General features: G+C 39.3%; 1 protein-coding gene across 1 annotated transcript in view; it reads left to right on the top strand.

Moving 5' to 3' along the window:
• The window catches only part of LOC128736820 (loricrin-like), a 100,075-nt gene that overhangs the window by 28,184 nt on the left and 48,629 nt on the right, over nt 1-23,262 (top strand). The window contains exons 2-4 of the mRNA XM_053831312.1: nt 8,491-8,951; nt 21,162-21,466; nt 21,535-21,643. Coding sequence (XP_053687287.1) covers nt 8,491-8,951; nt 21,162-21,466; nt 21,535-21,643 — 875 coding nt within the window. The remainder of the gene's footprint in view (nt 1-8,490; nt 8,952-21,161; nt 21,467-21,534; nt 21,644-23,262) is intronic.

Here is a 23,262-nt window from a genome sequence, read left to right as displayed (position 1 = left end):
GCAAAACTGATAGAAAAATGCTAAAAAAAAATAAATAAAAAATCAGGTGGGTGTTAATACAAGACTCGAACGTATGATTGACGTTGGACTACTCTAGTCTGGCTGTTGTGCATAATATTGAATATCTTACCGGGCTTTCCGAGATACTTTGGTGGCCCTTAAAAAGGCCGTTCAATGGTGGTGAGTGCGATTTTCCGTCAGCAGCGATGAACCGGATCGGAGCTGACATTAACTTGGTTTCCCGAACTAGTTTAGTCATCAACTTCTTCAGAAATGTGCGATGGAGCCACTAGAATGCTTGATGATAGGGTGAAGCGTCTTGCACCGAGTCAGCATAGCCTGCTTCTTGAGCAATAGCTATGGCGGCCGAATTCGACCTCGCCGGGCGGTTGTGGAGGAGAAAACCTTCTGACGTTTTCGAACAAATTCAGGGACATGAATTTTACGCCTCTGTTGATAGGAAAAGTTTTCCGGGAGACTGTAAGACTAACTTCTGAAACTGTGACCAACAAATGTAACAAGTGCCTTTAGAAGAGCTGCTAGCCCTATTACTGGGTGCTGCTGGAGCAATAAGACCGTATCTTATATCTTTTGTGGACAGACTTGGTAAACGACACTATTCGAATTCGTTTAAGCAGTGGTACAACGACAATGGCGTTACTGTAGATCTGAACTGGAATATTTCTCAATTGTGACGAAGAACTTTTTTCACAACTGAAATTATCGTTGTGCAAATAGAGCTACAGTGTTCAAACGACCATCATAAGCCATCAAAACAGTAAATACCAGTTGATTTGTATTGACATACTGCGCCTTTGTGCAAATTAGCAGCGACAGGAAAATGAATAGCATAATGATAGTATTATCTTCTTAAACATTCCCAATTATTTTGTTTCGTTGTTATCACAAAATCGTGAGTCTTTATATCTTTAGAACACATGCTACAATTATTAATATCCCGGACGAACCTAAAAGATTCGCACAGAATCTCTGGAATTCCTTGCATTGGAATCGTGCATAGGAATTCTGCATAAAATTCGTACAGAATGTCCAGCAATCAGGATTCGGGTATGAGAATCTCCAGAACTCCTATCCCCTATAAAGGAATCTCCTTTACTATGAAATAGGAATCTTCGGTATTTTGAAAGCAGGAATTCAGTATGTGCTAGTAAGGGATGTAAGATATTTTGCAATTCCACCATGATTGAAAGTGCCGGTATTACCCCCTCGACTACAACTTTTTAGAAGCAAAATCGAATTAAAATATTAATGACAGTAATAAAAACTGTTAAATTAATAAGCCTGGATTAGACCTGATTTCGGATTAATTTGGGTGTGAAGCTTTGAAGCAAAGCTTGAACTGGAAATTGGACTTAAAATTAAATTTGAAATTGGACTTAAATTTGAAGTCATTTGGACTGGAAGTCTTACAACTAGTGTCTAATAACTAGTTGAGCCCGAATCTTACGTTCCAGAAAATATAAATGTTTGTTCAGCTTTCAGAAAACTGCGGATACATTCCATTGACCAGTGTTTGCGAAGATGTTTAATCTTTGTATTAGTTCTTTGAGTTCTTATATTGTATAATATAGCTCTACGATGTTGTACATAAGAGTCATAGCCGGAAACTGAAACAAATAGTTTTTATGGTCGTATTGAATTTTATTTAACTGAATAAAAACTGGCTGGCTGTTTGCAACATTTATGTATTCTGATTAGAGTAAAATGTTGCTTAGAAAATTCTTGATCGTTTGCTTTCATTAAATCAATTTTTAAAATTTTGCGACTTGGTTCGGTCTGATTGCACATCGACCATATGATATCGTGACAAGCAATCGAGTTGAGCAGGCGAGTCGAGCAGTTGAATCAAGCAATCGAGTCAAGCAGTTGGGTCGAGCAGTCGAGTCGAACAGTCAAGCCTAGCAGTCAAATCGAGCAGTCTAGTCGAGCAGTTAAATCAAGCTGTTCAGTCAAGCAGTCCGGTCGAGCAGTTGAGTCGAGCAGTCTAGTCGAGCATTCGGATCAAGCGGTTCAGTCGAGCAGTTAAGTTGAACAGTTGAGTCGAGCAGTTCAGTAGAGTAGACCAGTTGAGCAGTTGAATCGAGCAGTTAAGTCGAGTTGTCGAATCAAACTGCTAAGTCGAGCAGTCGGGTCCAGCGGTGCAGTTGAGCAGTTAAGTCGAACAGTTGAGTCGAGCAGTTAAGTCGAGCAGTCTAGTCGAGCTGTTGAATCAAGCTGTCAGTTGAGTCGAGCAATCAAATCGAGTAGTCTAGTCGATCAGTTGAATCGAGCAATCTGGTTGAGCAGTTGAATCATGCTGTCCAGTCAAGCAGTCGAATCGAACAGTCCATTCGAGTAGTTCAATCGTGCAGTTAAGTCGAGCAGTCGGGTCCAGTAGTAAGTCAAGCAGACGAATCGAGTAGTTAAGTCGAGTAGTCCACTCGAGCAGTTAAATCGAGCTGTTCAGTCAAGCAGTCAAGCCGATCTGTCCAATCAAGCAGTCGAATCGAACAGTTCAGTCGAGCAGTTCGCTTAAGCAGTCCAGTCGAGCAATCAAATCGAGCAGTCTAATCGACCAGTCCAGTCGAGCAGTCTAATCAACCAGTTGAGCAATCGAGCAGTCCAGCAGTCGACCAGTGAGGTGACTGAGGATAGACCTCATTGCTACGAAAACATGATGGCCTGTAAGGGGTCTGTTTTTAATTACCGATATCGCCTTTTATGACGTCCTGTCAGAGGACTGGTTTTCGGTGCAGACATAAGCCTCTTATATAAGCAGATAAAATCGGACTTAAAACAGAATTTAAAGTTTCTATTTCGAAAGGTACATGAAATTTTATTTGAAATTGGTATTGAATTAGACTTGGAAAGTGGAAACTGATTTGAAATTCAAGTTGAAATCAGACTAGAGATTGGAATTCAAATTATACTTGAAATAGAACTTTAAATCAGAGTTTAAATTAGACATAAATTTGAACCTAAAATTGGATAATAAATAAGACTTGAATTTGGACTAATTTGAACTTGAACTTTTACTTCGAACCGGACATGGACACGAAATGAGATACAAAGTTTTATTTGAATTTAAAATTGATATTTTGCTTTTTATTTTCTCCCACATTTTACCTCTCCCGTGTTTTCTTTTTTTGTCCCATTTGCTTCTTTTGTATAATTTTTTTAGTTTTTGCCAACACTGTCGATTCGTTCTTCCTCATTTTCATTGTTTCATTACTTCGTTTTTCTTCTTATCTAATTCTTTTTTTTTATTTTTAGTCGTATTTTTCCTCCTGCTTTTCCCTCGTTCTTTTTTTATTTTCTTTCCTATTCCCAGTCTTTTCTCTTTCCTATTTCCGTTTCAGTTGTCGTATTTTCTAACTCTTTTTAACTTCATTTATTTTCGTTTTTCGTCTTCGTCTGTGCTGTTTTCCTCTTTATGATGCCCCCTTTTTCCGTCTTTTCTATCTTTTTATTCTGTTTTGGTCTCCGTTTTTTCCCCTTTTCTTGTTTTCATCTCCCGTTTTTCCTCTTTATGTCTCATGTTTTACCTTTAGTCCTTTTTCCCTGTTTTTATTTTCAGTTTTTTGTTCCATTTTTGCATATTTCTCTTTTTACATCCCGGTTTTCCTCTTTTACCCATTTTTATCGTTGGCTCTATCAGTTTTCTTTTCTCTCGTTATCCTTCTTTTCCCTTTTAGTGTCTCTTGTTTTTTGTATTCCATTTCTTGTCTCTCAATTTTTCTATCTGCTGTTACCTCTTTCACTGTCCCTTTTCTCTTCTTTTCCTAACGCGTTTTTCGTCCTTTTCTTGTATCCTGATTTTTGCTGTTACGTTTTTTGTCTTTTAGACTCATTTCTCTCGTTCTTTCTGCTTTTCTATTCCGTATTGGCTTTTTTCTTTTTTTTTGATACCGGTTTTTCCGGTTTCCATTCGTTCGTCGTTCGTTTTTTTTATTAGTCTGTTCCTTTCTGTTACTTTTTAAGTCCTGCTTTTTTTGCTTTTCTGCCGTTCTGTTTTTATTTGCATTCTCTTATTTTTCTTTTTTTCTCCTCCATTCGTCATAATTTTCTATCCAGTCTCTCGTGTTTTTGCCTTATTTTCCCTCGATTTCATTTCCGTTATTTGTTTGAAGCAAGCAGCCTGTTTTCCTCCGTTTTACTCCCGTTTTTCCCTTCCAGATTTTACAAATATCCAATCAGCGTTGTGTTATTTTCCAACTCTGTTCCCGGTCTTCCGAAAATGTTCTCACTTGTCTGCTCCCTTATTTGCAAAATTTGGTTCACAGCTAAACCGTGTTATCTGATTGTAATATTTTATTGGGTCGTCTGATATGGTTCGAATGGTGTACGAACCGGTTTTTCAGATAAACTGACGCGGTTACCCTGGAGTGAGTGACGTACTACGTGCGTATTTCAAGGGCACTCACAAGTCCTTTTGAATCGCGCATAGTTTTATAGAGGTCATCAGGACGTTCTGGTGGTGCTTATAGTTTTATTACATTCAAAAAATGTGTCAAGATTGTGTGATGTGATTTTACACAGATGCTAACTAAACAATCCCAGACAACTAAAATCCCATCCACTCATCTGGCATACTCAAATAACAACCTTTTCTAAAACCTAGATCATCATATATCATTCCACACAACCCAAATCAGCACCATAAGTCTTGAGCAATACCAAGCCAAGCCGGGCATCACCGAAAGGCTAACCACCTGCCAACCTAAATAAATCCATTGCAACATCGCTTACCAGAACCCACAATCGTCCACACATCATAAATAACCATAAGCAATCCAAGCGGAATGCGCAATGCGCAATCTGACACCTTATTTTGTTCTTTCCTTTACGATACACAGTACAGTCCACTTTAACCTATATATAACAGAACGAAGCCGACTTACGGCAACGTGACGATGCGCGTCACGCGTAGTCAGTTTAGTCTGCTTTGTCTCTTTCCTTCTCCACACACACACACACACACACACACACACACACACACACACACACACACACACACACACACACACACACACACACACACACACACACACACACACACACACACACACACACACACACACACACACACACACACACACACACACACACACACACACACACACACACACACACACACACACACACACACACACACACACACACACACACACACACACACACACACACACACACACACACACACACACACACACACACACACACACACACACACACACACACACACACACACACACACACACACACACACACACACACACACACACACACACACACACACACACACACACACACACACACACACACACACACACACACACACACACACACACACACACACACACACACACACACACACACACACACACACACACACACACACACACACACACACACACACACACACACACACACACACACACACACACACACACACACACACACACACACACACACACACACACACACACACACACACCAAAACCATTTTTGACCAAAACATCATTTTTAGAAAGGTGGGTCAAACTTGCAACGCAAATTGAAAACGATACCCAAATTAAAAGTTGAATTTTAGTGTTTGGCAAGCCAATTATACTTAAACTATAACTTTAATGTATGCGTTGGAGTTGTATCTTTCATTCCTAGAAAGGTTCAGTTGCAGAAAATCAGGTTGAAGCGAGTTATGAGCTCCGTCTAGTTTTCTCACACACGCGTATTCATTCTAACGAACACGCCGGCATAAGCATCCCTTTGAAACTCCCGCTCTTATTTCTTCATGCACTGCAACGAGTTTTTGCGAGTGTGTGTTTAGCTGACAACTACAGTCGTCACTCATCGTTCATCGTTGCAGCACGATCTGCAGGCTGATACCGATTACTCGCAACGGCTCGCACTCCCGCCCGCGTCTGTAGAATCGAGGGAGAAGATAAAGAAGAAAAGAAATTTTTATCCCACTGCGCCACCAGCCAGCACGGACAGCTGATTCCCCACGAGTTTTTTGACTAGCTTATTATGCAGGAAGACGGTGTGAGCCGGTGTGCATGCGCGAGTGTGTGGATAGCAGAATGTCTGCACACAGCGTCGGCGGCTGTTTCTTTTACGCCTGCGTGTGCGGCGTAAGCGTTGAATGCTATGTTTCTCATACTCTTTCGCGTGTGAGTAGGCATGGTTGACTTCTCGCTCGATTCGTAACATTGCATTGGTACAAACCGATAGAGTTTATCATTCTTCGCACCAAAAAACTCCTCCACTTTACGTCCACTAAGTGTACGTTGGACTACCAAAAAACTCCTCCACTTTACGTCCACTAAGTGTACGTTGGACTACGAAAGAGTTAGAGACAAGTAAAACAGAAAAAAAAGCAGGACTGTCAATCACGGATTGTATATTTTTTTCACCGAAAATAGCTTGGTTGGCACCGGTCTTCATAAGAAGGCAAGTTTTGCAGTTGCGTTCATGGAATATTGCGTACTGAACAAACGAAAAAACAAAATTCTTCAGATAACGACCATGGGCACGCATTCGAGAATGGTTCTTACCAGTGAACAGTACAGTCATCCACAAAGATCAGCACTCATCCATTTGGTAGAATCCAGGAGACACCACTGAAAATTAGAGCCTAAATAGGTGGTCATATATTACTTCCTTGAGAGATACCGCACTGCGGACTGAATGTTGTCGATTCAGATAATCACGGAGTCTATCGATGAAGCCGGGGCGATTGGAGATGGAGAGTGCCCACTCGCGATTATGGCGGCCAAAACCATTATTTGTAACGGATGGTGGTTCCTGGTGACCAACTGATGACTCAAATTTTCCTATGAACGTTCGGTTAAGTAAAACCTACCGTTTTGAGAGTTTATGAGTTGCTCAATTGGGTGATTTTTCTCGTCCGGTCTGAAATTGGCTACACTACAATTGGTTACAAATGCCTGACCCTATACATAATAAAATCCAATTCTATTTATTTATTGCAGTAAGAATCTTTATTTTGCCATCATAGTTCCCTTTCAATATTATATCTTGTATAACTTCGGAGCAGAACCCAAAAGTTCTTTATTTTTTCAAATGGTCGAATTAGTGTGCAAAATCTGAGTCTGAGTCTTTTGGAAGTTTTCTCTAAAAAATCATTAAAAGCAATTTAAATAGAAATGGTGTCTAGGCCTATAAATTTGATTCCACATTTCCATCTTTAAACGTATCGCATAGTTTTGTCATCGCCAATAAAATGCAAAACAAATTATCGTAATAGCGATCATGTCCTGTGCAAGCACTGTCACAATACCAACCATCCTGAGCGCTATTTCCATTATATAAAACACAATTTCCACAACCAGCAAATGTATATCGTTATGAAACATTACATCTGTCCATTACCTCAGCACAATGCCCAGCTTCCAACCTGTAATTTCCCCATTCATTGGCCCAATGACAGCCATCAAGTTACACTTTTTCCATTATCCGAAGCAATTAACGATTATTTTCCTGTGCACATTCAAACGTTCGTACGCCACTCTCACTCGCTCACCCACTCACCTACTCCATTGCCATTCAGATACCTAACAACAATGCAGCACAAAACATCAGCTCATACTATGCTCTCCCGCTGAATCGAGAATTGTGTCAATTTATCTTACCAACGCAACGCAACGTAACGCAGGCTACCGAGCGCCTCCACCATATCATCATATCACTACACTCTGCAGCTTTTGCACTTTCGCTTCGTGTCGCCTTAGAACCCTGGAGCTGGACCGGAATCAACAGCGGAATGCAACCATCAAGTAGTAAAAGTTTTCACTAAATGCACCTGTAATTGCTATCGTCGGAATTCAATGCTGCAATGCTCATTTTTGTCACATTCTCACACACATTCTCTGACTACTAAACCAACTGCTGTCACCAACCCGCCCACCTACCACCCCACCACCCAACGTGAAGCTGCTTTGGTGGAGTCGTTTTTCCTGTTTATCTTCAGCTCGGCTGGGCCGTACGGTAACAGTAGCCGTGTGTGGCTGGCTGGCCGGCCGGTGGTAGGCATCCGGATTACAATCGCTCATGTTACAATTTTGACCTGCATTTGAAAACGACAAACGAGAGCTCGTGCTCGCCACGCTCGCTGGAAGTGTAATTGCATTGGGAAATTGTCATCGCTCGAGGGTGGTTCGAGTGTGGAATTTCCAAACTTTTTCTTGTTTTGGAACTTAATTTTACCACAGCCACCCTGACCTCTGTAGCGAAGCGTTGAATAAACCATTTAACTATTAAACGAAATCGAGTTAAACTAATTCCAGTGAATTGCATTTTCCCCGTGCACAGTTTTGTTAAGTGAGTGTTGCCATACCTTGCGTTACCTCTCTTGGTCGGGGGGAGGCTAGAATCAATCTATTCATTCACCCGGGCATTCAGTAACTCTCGATTAGCTTTATTTAATACTAAAATTTTCCCATTATCATGTCCTCTTTCAATTCGCAGCTCGTCGCCTGTGCAGTGGTGGCCTCGTTAACGTTCCATCAGCCCGGTTCGTGTGCCAGCTTATCCGGCGAAAGTACCGTTGACGGCGGCCGCGGCGGCGGTGGCGGTGGCCTGTCGTCATCGTCGTCATCATCGCTGTCGTCATCACAATTGGCCACCAATCCGACGTTTGGCAGTCTTTACCGTGCCGCCAGGGACGAGTACGGGCGCTACGCGCGGGACCAGCGATGCGGTGGTTGCGGCGGCGGCGGCGGAGGAGGAGGTAGTTATTCGGACCGGGATATGCGATCGTACGGTGGCGGAAGACCTGGTGGAATTTATGGCTACTACGGAGGCCGTGGGTCGATTTATGACGATCGAAACTGGTACTATCGGCCGGAACCGTACGATGATCGGGCCAGCTATCGGGGAGGCGATGGGTACTATTCGATGCGACCGAACTATATGGGAATGATGATGGGGTGAGTAGAACCGTATTTTTTAGTGTCAATTAGGTTTTGATTAACATGATGAAAATTTTATTTATGAACTAAATAGTGATATAAAATAGGCCGGTTTCCCACAAACACGCTCAAATTCCTTCATATTATGCTTTCATAGCTTAGCTCTAACCTTATGACAGCAATGATAAAATAGCTTGCAAACTCAAAATCTTTGCTAAAAATGTATTCCAGTGGAGGTTTGGAATGAGATGTCATTACAGAGACAAAAAAAGTACCTCATAAACGAGTTAGCATTGCAACATATCGTTTGGGTTCAAAGTCGGACTTGGAATATCGAAAGGTCTGCCAATATGATTAAACTGGCGCTTTTCATTCGGTGAGAACGATGACAGACGAAGAAAAAGGTTAATATTTGAATAATGAATAGTTAAAAACTTGATTTGAATTCACCTAAAACTTTAATCTATTGAAGGGAGACATGGTGAATTTAAATAATGATGAATATCAGTGTACATTTGAACGTTCTCAGTAGTGAAACCGATACTTATGATTTGCAGCTTGCTTTCTTACACCTAACTTAATATGATAGAAAAATTGACAGCCATGATTATCAAAGCTCGCAGCCAGCCAGCCGTTTCTCTGCCCATGAAGACCAGATCTCATTTTGTAAGAAGTTTCACATCACTGAACCATTTGGATCGCTTCGTCAACCTTGAGAGATATTCCGTGATGAAATGCTTCCAAAAGTGAGGGTTGAATCTGATACCAAGGGGTTCTTAATGACCGTCACAGGATCAGCGAACACTATCGCGGGTTTGTGTACACCGTTGAAGCTCGCTAGCAGGACGTTATTCGAAGTAAGAACTTCTCCTTTAGCAGTAGATACAAATTGGTGACTGGTTGATGATGGCTTTCGGTTGTTACTGCAGGCAATTTCTATAACTGTTTTTACCGGTTGAACCATTCTTTCCCACGCTCCACCCATCTGAGGTTGGAGGTATGAAAACCTTCTTAGTTTCTAGATTTGTACATGCATCTCAAGTGAAATTTCAATATAAATCTTATGACTTCGCCAATTCCACGTATCTTTTTAATGAAGGTTTTGTTTGGTTTGACCTATACTCCTCGGGTTGTCAAAGAAATTATGTTTCGTTGAACTAGACGTTGATAGCTTCCGGACACGGATTACTACGCTATTCGTTATCTCGCCAGTAGGGTTCATTGATAGTAGTTTCCCTACACGACATGCACGTGCCGCTTATGCCGTCGATGATCGGCTCCCAACTAGATAATACCGCTGCGAAGTCCGTCAGAAGAACATACCTACTGCTTTACTTCGACGATGTGACTCTGCAAGACCGATGATATCAAGCGGCTTCGCAAAATTGCTATTTGCAACCTCAAGCGTAGAGCCGAAAGTGGTTTGGCCGTCGAGTTTCCCTACTCTGAAGTAGGCCACCGCGAATAATGTGGTTTCACTTGCATTAACGAAGACATTGCCTCGGTGATGCGCCTTTTCTCAGTAATAAGTTTGAACCAGAAACTGTACGCATTTGTCTACAACGAGTTGTTCTGTAGGTAGATGTGACTGTGACTAAAGTGGATGTTGATAAACAATCGTCGATCATCTGGGAAAAGAAAGACCAAGTAGCCTTGACAAGGTTACTGTAAGCTATTGGAACCGCAATCACCACGCCTGGTTCCCACGAAGGCCTCGAGCAAGTTTTGTATATTCTACCCAATCTTCGTTGGATTCTAGATGCTGTTGCATCGGTAGCAGGGCAATCTTTGCAACAGGTCGGACGGCAGCTTAAGATGTTGCAGTTTTAAGGGTAACGATACGTATTTTGCCATCTCTGGCTGGATGCACCTTGGTGATTCTTCTGACCAGCAACTGGATTGATGGCAGGCTTGCAGTTTATCGCCTACGACGGGAGCTGCTGGAGCTATTCTTGTTCCCAAAGCAAAGCAAAAGTAATGCAAAGCCTGAGTGCTACATCCCGTTATCGAAGCTTAAGTTTAAAATGTGTTATAAGGTTGCCCGGAATATCATTCAGCTCCTTCCAGGCCTGACAGATTGGACGGAATTGGAATCAGGGGCCTGCAATTCTGGCACTTGGGCATTTTGACTTGGGCTAATAGAGTGATCATGTCTTCATAGGTTACGTTTACTACACCAATTTCACGTATCAAGTGTTTCTTGGCTGATTTAACGGTGACCTCCCACAGCCCGCCAAAGTGCCGCTCTTATGATGGCATTTAAGACCAAAATTGATAATAAAAACCGCCATAAGAGTACAATAAAACTCATATTTTTGCTTGGGTATAACGCAGCTCGTTTTTTACACTCTTGATAGGAGTGTCGTTGTCACTGTGAAACGGCTGAGTGCGGCTAAGGAAACCGCCATAGATGTGTAGAAAACCAGCTCGATGTGCACGGCATGGGCTGCGAAACATACAAATTGCGTATCAAAAATATGACATGCACAGGACCACAGTCCTATCTACGAATACACAGTGGTCCGGTTTCGAAAAAGTGCGGACATTGGTAATTAGGTAAAAAATGCGTAATTTTTCAAGGGTAGTGGCTTCGGAAAAGTTTAATAATAAAATATAGCGCATCTTTCTGCACTATTAAGGTAACCGTGAATTCACCGAACTTTTGTTTTTCAAATAATTTCAAAAAAATTCTTTTTCTCCAAAAAATTACAGAACGTACTAAAATAAGCAACTTAGCTGAATATAGTAAGGCCATTACAAATATTAAAAAAAGTTTTTGTCCCTCCGGTGTTAGGCCACTGTTCTCCCTACAAAAAAAAAAACAAAGAGAATTTTTTAATCGAGCAAAAAAAAATGGATTTTAGGCATTTTTACTTAAAGTTTAAACGTGAAAACCAAATCTATTCTTGCTTTTAATAAATACGTTGTTATTTTTCATGCAAAATCTACGAACAAAAAGACAAAGACGGAAGAAAATTTTCTTGGCCGAATTTCGGAAATTTCACTGTTTGAACTTCCATTTCTATTTCGTGCTAGAAGCATTAGCCTAACTCGTTTTTCGAGGTTTTCAGGTTGTAGAGCCCACAGACAATTGATTTTATAAAAAAAATTAACTCATATCCTACAAATTATATTTTTCAAGCCAATTTCCAAGGGGGGGGGGGGGGTGTGACAAAAACTTTGAAAATGATTTGCAATGGCCTAACTATCTATCTCTTGCCGGTTGCGAAATATAATGATGTGTTAAAAAAGACCACTTAAAAATCAATTATGCTCAATAACTTTACACATGTTTTTTTATTGCTTTCGAGTGTTCTACAAAGTTATTCAATGTTTAAAAAGATATAAAATATATAGAAAAAATTCGCACTATTCAAAAAAAAAAAATTTCAATTTCGGGCAACTAGTAGTAGTAATAGGGGAAGCCACCATCCTTTCAAGGACTTGCCAATGTATGTGGGTAAAAATACGGTAGATCCAAATTTAATTATCAAATGAATTTCACACTAATGCTGTTACAGAAGGGCCAAAAGGGATTGGGCGGACCCACAAACAGAGGCACTTGTGCGCATTCCGGGGTTATAAGAGTCGCCTTCCAGCATTAGGATCCTTCCATGTAATAATCAATTTCGCTGTACCAACTTTAACCCACGTGATAATTTATTTGTTTTAAATTGAGAAGTGCCACATTTGCTTCAGACCTTAAGGATTCAGGTTGGCAATCCACTCTATCATCCAGTCTTCCACATTTATGATATCAATAATAATACTGTTAATAATATGATATTAAGATGAAATGTGGCATATATGGGTAAAATTAGAACAATCTCACCAGCAGTCTTTCGTATGGAATAGCGTGCTTTGAGGTTCCATAAGTGCTTCTAATAGTTATTTTAATTTTTCATTCTGGTATCCATGTGCAATATTAAAACTCGTTTTGGCCAAAGTTTTTACTATATAGCAGAAAATGCTTCATAAGCTAAAACGAAAAAAAAAATTAAAACAACTTATTAGGCTTGACTGAAGTTTTTGGAGCGTCTTAGTAGAATACGAAACCTAAAAATAAAAAATAAGAAAACTTATCCAATTTAATTCTACTATGTGTATTTTATTCAATGACAGATACGTATTTCGCCTACGACTTGCAGGCTTCCTCAGTGTCTGTGTTCGAAAACAGACACTGAGGAAGCCTGCAAGTCGTAGGCGAAATACGTATCTGTCATTGAATAATATACACATAGTAGAATTAAATTGGATAAGTTTTCTTATTTTTTATTTTTAGGTTATTAGGCTTACCTATTAGCTAGGCTGTGTGGCTCCGTTGTCTGCCCAAAACTGCGGTTTTGAGACCAGGCAGCCGGGAACCACCCAGCATCGCACCTCCTAGCTTGGCTACTCAATAGAGCATTACCAGGTATGGCCACGTGGAGGCGCTAGGTAGGGGCCTGGGATGGCTAGAGCTATATTGGACGCTCCTCACTTGCCTTCCCCATTTCATACCCATTTTTTCAATTTTGGGCAACTGCGCGCGTAGAAAAGCTATTTCTATCAGGAGATCTCCAAAGGAATCTCAGAAAAAATCTATTGAAAAATGTGTAATTTTTTGATAAAAATGTGTATTTAAGCACACTAAATAACTTTGTAGAATATTTGAAAACAATAAAAAAATCGTGTGCAAAGTTATTGAGTATAATTCATTTTTAAGCGCTCCTTTTAAACACATAATTATATTTCGCAATCAGTAAAACATAGATAGTTACTATGTTCAGCAAAATTACTTATTTTTCCATCTTCTGTTGAGTACTCTTACCACTGCGTCAGTATTTTGAACTATTGTGGTATGCCCCGTTCATTTCTTTTACTGTACGCATCAAGCTTGCCTATCACTTATTGAGGAAGTGATAGGCTGGTAGTTGGAGCGAGACAGGTGCCAATCAAAGATGACTTGGCTTAAGAACCTTGTTACCTTGAATAGCGACGCAAACTATCTCCCATTTTCGGGATACTGCAGTCTGCTTGCTATTTGTGCTCCACAATTGCTGAGCAAGTGTTCCGAGGTTTAATATCATCTTGTACGAAACCGAAATTCCGATGCTGATATTTACTCGTACAATGTCCTGTCACAAGACCGGTAAGCGTGCTGAGATCTCTCTTATAGAGACTCTGAGCAACTTTTGAGTTACCTTAATACTTGACGTTATAGATTTTTTTAAAGATTGTTCGATCGATTGTACGGTCATCTAAGTGGCCATGACTGTTCGACTCTCCCGTCTGTAGACTCACTACGAGTCGGCGTGTTGAGGATAGACGAAGAACATGACTGACATTCTGCTAGCACATCCCAAGCAACAATGTAAGTTTTATTGTACTCTTAAGAAGGATTTCATGACTAATTTTGATCTTAAATTCCATCCATAAGAGTGTGATAAAACCCAAAATGTTACTTGGGATTATATGTTCCTCCCTAGCGCCCAGTTAGCTTCGTGGTATGTTGCTGGTTTAACAAGCCAGTCGTTATATGTTCGAATCTCGGCTTCCTGTACTCCAAGCAGCCGGCTGCGAAGTTTGTCGATAAAGAAGGGTAATGTCTAATGACGGTTTAAATCCACGGCTTTGCTAGGTGTTCCTCCCCTATTCTCCTCTCTACCTCCTTCGTATCTTTGTTTTTCGGCAGAAAGAGAGGATGCTCGGTAAGAAATGATCGACTGCATCAGTGACTGGCTTAATACAGCAAGGGCAAATTACTGTGGAGGGCACTCTGGTACTTCAAAGGCTCCGTTGCGGCAGATTATTTATAGAACTCCCTCCATCATTCATCCCTCGGCAAGGGTTGCGTCACACCTTGGATTAGGGGTTTATCCATTCAAGTCTTTACATAATAGCCATGGATAACAGCTATTAAAACCAGGGGGCACGCATACCAGGAATAACAATATTATGTAACTAGAATGAACCCAAAATGTTTCATCACAGGGATTTAGTATATGATATACCCTTTCAGAAAAACATAATCCCAAAATATTCTATCGATGAAAAATTGAAAAAATCATGTTTAAAGTTTTTTGCCGTGACATAAGCAAGACTCGTGCGCTGTTCGAGCGACCAAATAGTTTAAATTTACCTCCAGTGTCTCTCAGCCTCTGAATTCATCGAAATGGTGTAAGTAAGATTTGTAAACAATAAAATTACCTATATTTTTTCCAAACATGGTATTGTTCTATCTCCAATATACACGTCACCAGGGAAGCGAGACCTCCAGCGCATATAATATGGAAACCAGTTTCTTAACCTTCATCTATTCCTTCATTCCTTCCTGTACTTCAAAAAAGCACAAATTAAACATTTTCTACGAGATGTTCTAAAGCATGCTCAATTAACTTGTCGGTATGTAGTTTTTTCGCTATTTTGAATATAAAAAATCCGCTATACAAACAATATTTACCCTATTGAAACTAAAAAAAATTTAAAATTTCTTCATTTAGGGTGATTCAAAAATCGTCACATTTATTGTTTGTAAAAACTCAATAAAACTCATAACTTTAAAAGTTTTGGTACAATGTAGCAAATTAATAAGTTTTCAAAAGCTTTCTAAAAAATATAAATAATAAGTGCACAAAATTGAGACAAAATTACAAATATTACGTCAAGTCATTGTATTGGCAGAGTTATTTATTTTAATCGATATTTTTTTCCTGAAAGTTCAAACTACAGGAAACCAATATTCAGCAAACATGAATCTCAAAAGATTGAATCTCATATTGCAAGAGATTGAATTTTAATTAATATTTAATATTAATTAAATAATTAAATTAAATTAAATTAAATATTCCAAGAGATTGTCTAGCTGACCTGCAATGATCGTACTATCAAATGATCCTACTCAAACAATTTCTCTCAGGTAAGAGTCGAACATGGAGGCTGGTTTGTTAATCTAACATCGAAATGCTAATCAAAATCATATTTGAGCCCTCTCTCGTGACAAAAAAAAAAACAAAATTTCATCTTTGGGTCTAATAATATACTCATATAATTTGCTGATTGAGGATTTTTGTGTAAGAAAGTGAGAGTGAGCTATATTTACGTTTTTGCCATTACAAACACGTAACCACTTTCTTACAGGGTTCGTCAGAAATTTCGCTGCCCATGAACAAAAATTTTAATTTTTTGGTTTTCTTCACAGTTTTAACATATCGTTTAATAGTTTCATAGCTACTCGAAATCCCATATGAAGTTATCAAGTGGGATCATTCGCCTTGTAATCATTCTGCATAAAATCACTCAGAATTTCAAGTTCCAGTTTTCTGAAGGCTTACGTTACATCAACGGATTTGGTCTCATTTGTAATTGAAAAATGGCTAAATATTCACCATCAAAAATCAATCTAAAGTCCATGATTTGTTTTGAAGAAAGCTCTGACCTTTTAGGGAAAAATAACAAATTCCATATGGCCACTAAATATTTCAACATGAAAATAACAAAATAAATGAGTTGTTAAAGAGACTGTTGCTGTTGGCAGCCATGAAAATCATCAAAATCGAAACTAAAAAACTGTTTTTGTTTAAATAACATACGTGACTTTGCGAATAACCGCGAGTGGTTAAAACGTCTAACAAAAACACGTGACGGCTTTTCGAAATGCCCTAATACCAAAAGGTTCACCCTAATGACTAAATTCTCAAATTTGAAACAATTTTGAAACATTCGGCAAAAGATTGCAGCAGTTTTGATACGTGAAGTTACCGAGGAATTGTATTGAAAGTGCATGTGCATAGAAATCTATGAGATTTTAAATCCCAATATTCCCATACCTACGCAAAATATGTTTTTCATCGAAGATTTTTATATTAAAAAAATTACGAAAAACTAAAAGTCAAGAAGTTACAACAAGCATTTGTATAGAACTTCACGAAGAAATTCATCAAAAGATAGATTTGTGCTTTTTTCAATGTAAGGAAAAGATGAAGGCGGAACATGAGGTGAAGATGAAATTAGTTTCCATGTTACATGCGCTAGAGGTCTCTCTTCCCTGGTGACGTGTATATTGGAGATAGAACAATATCATATTTGGAAAAATTATAGGTAATTTTTTTATCGACAAATCTTTCTTATACCATTTTCACGAATTTAAAGGCTGAGAAACACTGGAGGTAAATTTAAACTATTCGGTCGTCCGAACAATGTACGAGTTTTGCTTATTTCATGGAAAAACCTTTAAACATGATTTTTTCAACTTTTCACCGATAGAATATTTTGGGATTATGTTTTTCTGAAAAGGTTTATTATATACTAAAACCCTGTAAAGAAACATTTTAGGTTCATTCTAGTAAAATAATATTGTTATTCCTGGTACGCGTGGGGGGGCTTTGAACCCTCTGGTAGGGTTCTCAGTAGTCGTAGCTCTACAGAGATCCGTTATTTGCAGGCGGAGTGTTTGCTTATTTTAGTATGTTCCACAACTTTTTGGAGGAATTTTTTTTTGAAATTAAAGAAACAAAAGTATGTATCATTCTAATAGGTGAATTTACGTTCCGTTTTACCCTAGTAGTGCAAAAAGATGCGCTATATTTTATTAATAAACTTTTCTAAAGACATTTTATGCCTAAAAATTACGCATTTGTACATTATAGTAATCTATTGTGATTTTGGTGGTTTCATTAGGGTGATACAAAGTTTCGTTTCGAACGCATTCAAAGTTTAAAAGGTATGGTGTCTTCAGCAAAGTTTTATAACACATTAAAACAAACTTTGTAAAATACAGTAACTCTTTATCTCTTTCCCTTAACGAGCTATAAAAAAATTATAGAGTAGGGCGTGGCATAAGTGCAATGTTTGACGTTGTCATCAATTTTCGTGAGATATAAAGAAGGGCAACAACATAATATATTTCATAGTGATGCAGTAACTCAATGTCTTCACATTCAACTATAAATCATCTGCGGTAATAGTGTTTTGCAAAATAAATTATTCTTTCTTCTGATCCAGTGCCGATACGCACTTTTGCCCCACCAGCGGGGCAGAAGTGCGAAGCTCTAATCCATGAAATTAGCACTACAGTACTTAACAAAACCATATTCTCTTCAATCTGCGTTATGTTTGGGTAAGGCATATTCTCAATTTGCACCTTTCCTATTTTGCGCTGGTGTATTGCAGCCTCCGTTAGATCGAAACGTTTCCAAACGTATGTTTTTTGTTTCATCAGCGGACAAACATTGTTTGCCTTCGGCCAACATCTGTAGAGCCCACAGTTTTCTGCAGATCTTCCGTTTCTAGTATCTGTAATATAGTGCCTAAGGCTGTATATAATTTGCGATACATTTTTGCTTCGTCCATGAATCACACTTTTACCCCGCTAGGCGCTTGGGGCGTTAGATTAAATTACGGAAAAGCGAAAAATATTTTGTAAATTGTTTTCACCGTATTTTCAAAACAGATATGTGAGTGATGTAAAACGCTGCCACAAATTTTCAACAAGTAATATTCTGTTGAAATCGTTTTTGCCGTATAAGGAAAAATTACTTCACAACCGCCCCAAAATAACATTTGCACATAACTCAGCAACTATGCTTCGTAATCAACCAAAGTTTACGTTAGATTCAAGCTGTCAAAGTAGTCACTTATCCAGTGGTCAATTTACTCGGAATCTGCCCCGATAAATCATTGAATCGCGCTTTTACCCCTCCTTACTCTATTAAAAAATAACACATTTTTCAACTGATTCCTTTGAAGATCAACTGATATTTTTTATAGACAATATATAGTACTTTCACGGTTGTCTGGTATTCGCGAAGTTGCCCGAAATCGAAAACAAAAAAATTGATTAACGCGATTTTCTTTCATATACACTGAAGTCGCTTTTTACGCGGTTTTTTTACGCGACTATTTTTGCGCGGTTTTCGGAATTTACGCGGTTTTCGGAATTTACGTGGTTTTTTTTACCCGGATTTCGGAATTTACGCGGATGTGCTCAAAACGTCTATATTTTCGCGTAGAGTTGAAATCCACAAAGTTTTTTTTACACGAAATTTTGGTTTTTTTACGCGGTTTTCGGAATTTACGCGGTTTTGATTTACGCGAGACGTATCCTGCGCGTAGAAAGCGACTTGAGTGTATTTTATATGTTATTGAATATGCGTCTTAGCGACAAACAGTCTACAGAGAAAACGTGTATTTTAACATACTGAATAACTTTGTGGAACACTCTAAAGTAAAAAAAAACTACAAGATATACAACCCTAAGAGTTGTACGAAAGGGTAACGTAGGACTATATAAAATCATCAGATCAAAGACTAATGTAAACTGTATTTCTGGCATATGTATGTTTATAAGAATCTGTGAGTGCCATTGTTTAAGTGAATGTTTAAAAGAGAAGAGCGAAATATTCAGATTCAATTCTTTATACCACGCCTGCAACCTTTGAAACATAGAAATTTCTTTTAAAAATTACTTGTGTGCATCATAAAGGTTGAAACGGTAATGAATGACCAATTTCTGTTTTATTTATATGAGAGTCCCTATCCTCCTACCACAGGGGTGAGGGGTCTCAATCCATCATAAAATAAATAAATTCAAAATAAATTCATGTCTGCAAAAAAACCCACGTGCCAAATTTGGGGCCATTTGCTTGATTAGTTCTCGGGTTATGAGGAAATTTGTATATTATTGTATGGGAGCCCCCCCCCCACTCCTAAAGAGAGGAGCGGTCTCAATTTACCATCAATACCATTAATACCAAAATTATTGCCTTCTGAAACCCCTACATTTCAAATTTAGTTCAATTTGCTTGATTAGTTCTAGAGTTTTGAGGAAATTTGTATTTCATTTGTACGGGAGCCCCCTTCTCTTAGAAGGAGAAGAGGTCTCAGTACTCCGTAGAAAAAAAATCCTGCCTTCTGAAACCACCACCACATGCCAAATATTGCTCTCTTACCCCCCTTTAAAATTGCTGGTCATTTTATCTATCCAACGACATATAAATTGTTCAGTTTCGTTCAGTAGTTAAGCAGTTATTAGCATTTGAAATCTATCATTCAAACGTTACACTTATATTTTCATTTTCTCAAAGTGCTACCCAGTCCCAGTATAGTAAACAAAGACGTACTACTATGTCAAAATCGTGTGTAAAGTTATTGACCATAATTGATTTTGAAGCGGTCTTTTTAACACATCATTATAATTCGCAACCGGTAAGAGATAGATAATTACCATATTCAGCAAAGTTGCTTATTTTAGTATGTTCTGAAACTCTGATGTTTTGTTCTGATGTTCTGAAGTTCTGATGTTTTGGAGAAACAGAATTTTTTTTAAATTATTTAAAAAAACAAAACTTCGGATCACCCTAAAAGGTGAATTCATGGTCACCCTAATAGCACAGAAAGATGCGCTATTAAACTTCTCCGAAGACACCATCCTTGAAAAATTACGCACTTTTGACCCAATTGCTAATGTCCGCACTTTCTCGAAACCGGACCACTATGCGTTGTGACGTTGCATGTCTGCTGCGTCTAATTTTTCAGTTGTATGCTAAAGGTTTGGTAAAATAGGAACGTCTCACATGCCTAGTGCGGATTATTGTGTTCTAGAAGCTGGAGTGTGTCTACGGACGGTGATGTACTGAAAACAAAACTTGGCATCACAACAATGCTCTCTTTTCGTTAATCCTACAATATATTGAGTCGTTACCGTGATTTATTCAATACTAAAAATATTTAATATTATTGAATGCGTTATTTTTAAAATGAGGGATGTCACATAGAATTGAGGAAAGTAGAAATGCACAAAACTAAGTGGATGATTTCATTAATTTAATAAGACGATAACATTGAGAAAGTTGAAGAAATTAAATAAAAAATCTGAACAAGGAAAAAGAGCAAGAATGCAGGAACATGAATAGTTTTACGCTTAAAAATAGAACAGGTTATGTCCACAATAAGGATAAGGATTTGATAAGAACGGATATGTCACTTTGATTGATTTTATGATCTACCGTAAAGCTAGCAAAAATCCAGAAACGAAATAAAAACAATTTTTTTTGAGAAATTCAGCAAAACCATGGAAGCTGATAGTGTCTCAACTCAAAAGTCTGGCGAAATCCTGACATAAGTCATTAACTTTATATTATAATTTCACGGCGGGAGAAATGATTACGAAAAGTGGTGCAACATGCGTGAAAAATTGACGGAAACCTACTGGCACGACACTAATTGATAAATTTTCTCTTTTTCCCACAGATACGATGATCGCTACATGAACCGTAACGATGACCGATACTATCCGACGTCGAGCCGCGGTTATTATGACAACCGAGGAGGCGGAGCCGGCTCTCCGGGCTACTATTCAACGGACATGGGTATGCGAATGGGTGGCTACGGAGGCGTTGGAGGAGGAGGAGCAGGAGCAGGAGCAGCAGGAGGCTACGGTGGCTACCGGGGTAATGGTTACGATAATCTCGATCCGCTGTTTGACCAGTACATGATGGCCGCACGTGGAGGTGGAGGCGTACCAACTCCCGGCGTTGGAGGCAATTATAACCGCGGTTAGTTAGGAGGATTGATCAATTTGGTTTGATGGTATGATGATGGATGACCATTTTCTCCATTGCAGATCGCTATTACGGAGCATCCGGTGGATACGGTGCTGGGTACGATGATCGCAATCGCGGTGGTTACGGATACGACAACAAAAACTTCCGACCGTGGGATGAAACGTACAGGTACTACTATCCCTACCGCTACTATTATTAACCCAAGCCAAGCTTCCGGCTTGCCCACTAATTCCGATGTTCCCGGGCTAAGCTTAGCTCGGCGGAAGACTAATCCCACCCGCATGGGAAGGAAAATTTGTAGTAATTCGAGCCTGCTACAACCGCAGGTTGCAGCAGCTTCAAGCTTGCCACTTTCCGTTTTTCCCTGAAGAGCTTTTTTTATCATCATTCAACCGAGTGTGCTTTTATAGAAATATATTTCTCTGCCTAGTCTAGTTATAATGCTTAAAACCTAGTTTCAGTAGCGTAGCGTAGGGGAAGGGCTTTGAGAATCGCTTGCCGTAGATGAAACCGGATCTACATCCCTGCTGCCAGTCGGTGTGTATTCGGTACGCCAGTTCAAGTGTAAAGATGTGCTTTTAAAAGTTGCTTTCTCTCATACCGCACGCTGCTGCCATCAACCGGTGTCGGATAACGCTTTTTATTAGTCATACGGGACCAAGAACCTACGTACCTACAGCAGCACAGCTCCAGCCGGCATTACACCGACCGACCGGCTGATAGGCTGATGTTGTCACTACCGCCGGGCTGGTCTATCCGTAGGACTATAGAACGGCCTTCTTTTTTTTTTTGTTCGAACGGCGGCGATGGTGATCGGAGGGTTTTATGTACATTCGTAGAAGCGCTTTTCATGCCGGAAGTAGAAGAAGAAAGATGCTGCTTTACATTTGTATGTAGATACTGTTAGTGGATATTAGAGGGGTTTTAATAAAGCGAAAATATGTTTGTGTGTTCGCCTAGGTCTCGATCCGGACAAACTGGTTTGAATCAAACGAAATTGCTGGAATGAGAAATGCTTTTTCCGTTTCTCCGGGTTCGATTGATTGGGCCCTACCGAGAGCCAGCTAGGGAGCAGTTCATTTTCTTTCCGGAGGAATTTGGGAATGTGTTTTTTTTTACTCAACAGATAATCCAATCGATAACAGCTAGGATTCGTAGGTCTTTGAAATGAATAAGATTGTTGATTAACGTCGAAAATAATGGGATTTCCTTTCTGTGATAGGGAAAGAATGTCACAACATGTATGAATTTATATTACATCCATGAATTTGCATTCATGGAGCTGGTTTAAGCTGCCTGTCACATGTCTTTGATATCATAAAACCATAATGTCAGGCATCGGAAAGCACACCATTACGGTATGTAAAATCTCACGTGGCACAGCTGCTAGATCTTACTCCCCCAGCCAGTGCCCTTGGTCGGTCGGGGTGGGGTGACTTCTGCACGGGTGGGTGGTTCTGTTGTTATCGCTCTCGGTATCATAAATCAAATCAGTCCGCCATCCAGTCGCTTCCTTATCTGATACAGACAGCATTACAGGAAATTGATTATTCCGCTTCAGCCAACCAAGCTAAGCTAAGTTGTTGTTCGGTTCGTATCGATGATCGGTGAGTAGATGGTAAGCAAACTTTCTCTAATAAATTTACAGCATTTCGGGAAGGAAGCAAATTAATATTTCACCTTTTTGCAACCACACTCACATGAATCATAACACAACTGGGTGCACGCACAGAAGAATAATTTTCATTTCCATTTGGATTCCTTTTTCAATCATTGCAATCCCTTTG

The sequence above is a fragment of the Sabethes cyaneus genome, chromosome 2 (assembly GCF_943734655.1).
Source record: "Sabethes cyaneus chromosome 2, idSabCyanKW18_F2, whole genome shotgun sequence".
Lineage (NCBI taxonomy): Eukaryota > Metazoa > Arthropoda > Insecta > Diptera > Culicidae > Sabethes > Sabethes cyaneus.
Note: the sequence above shows the minus strand (reverse complement) of the source record. Positions and strands in the feature narration are given on the sequence as shown.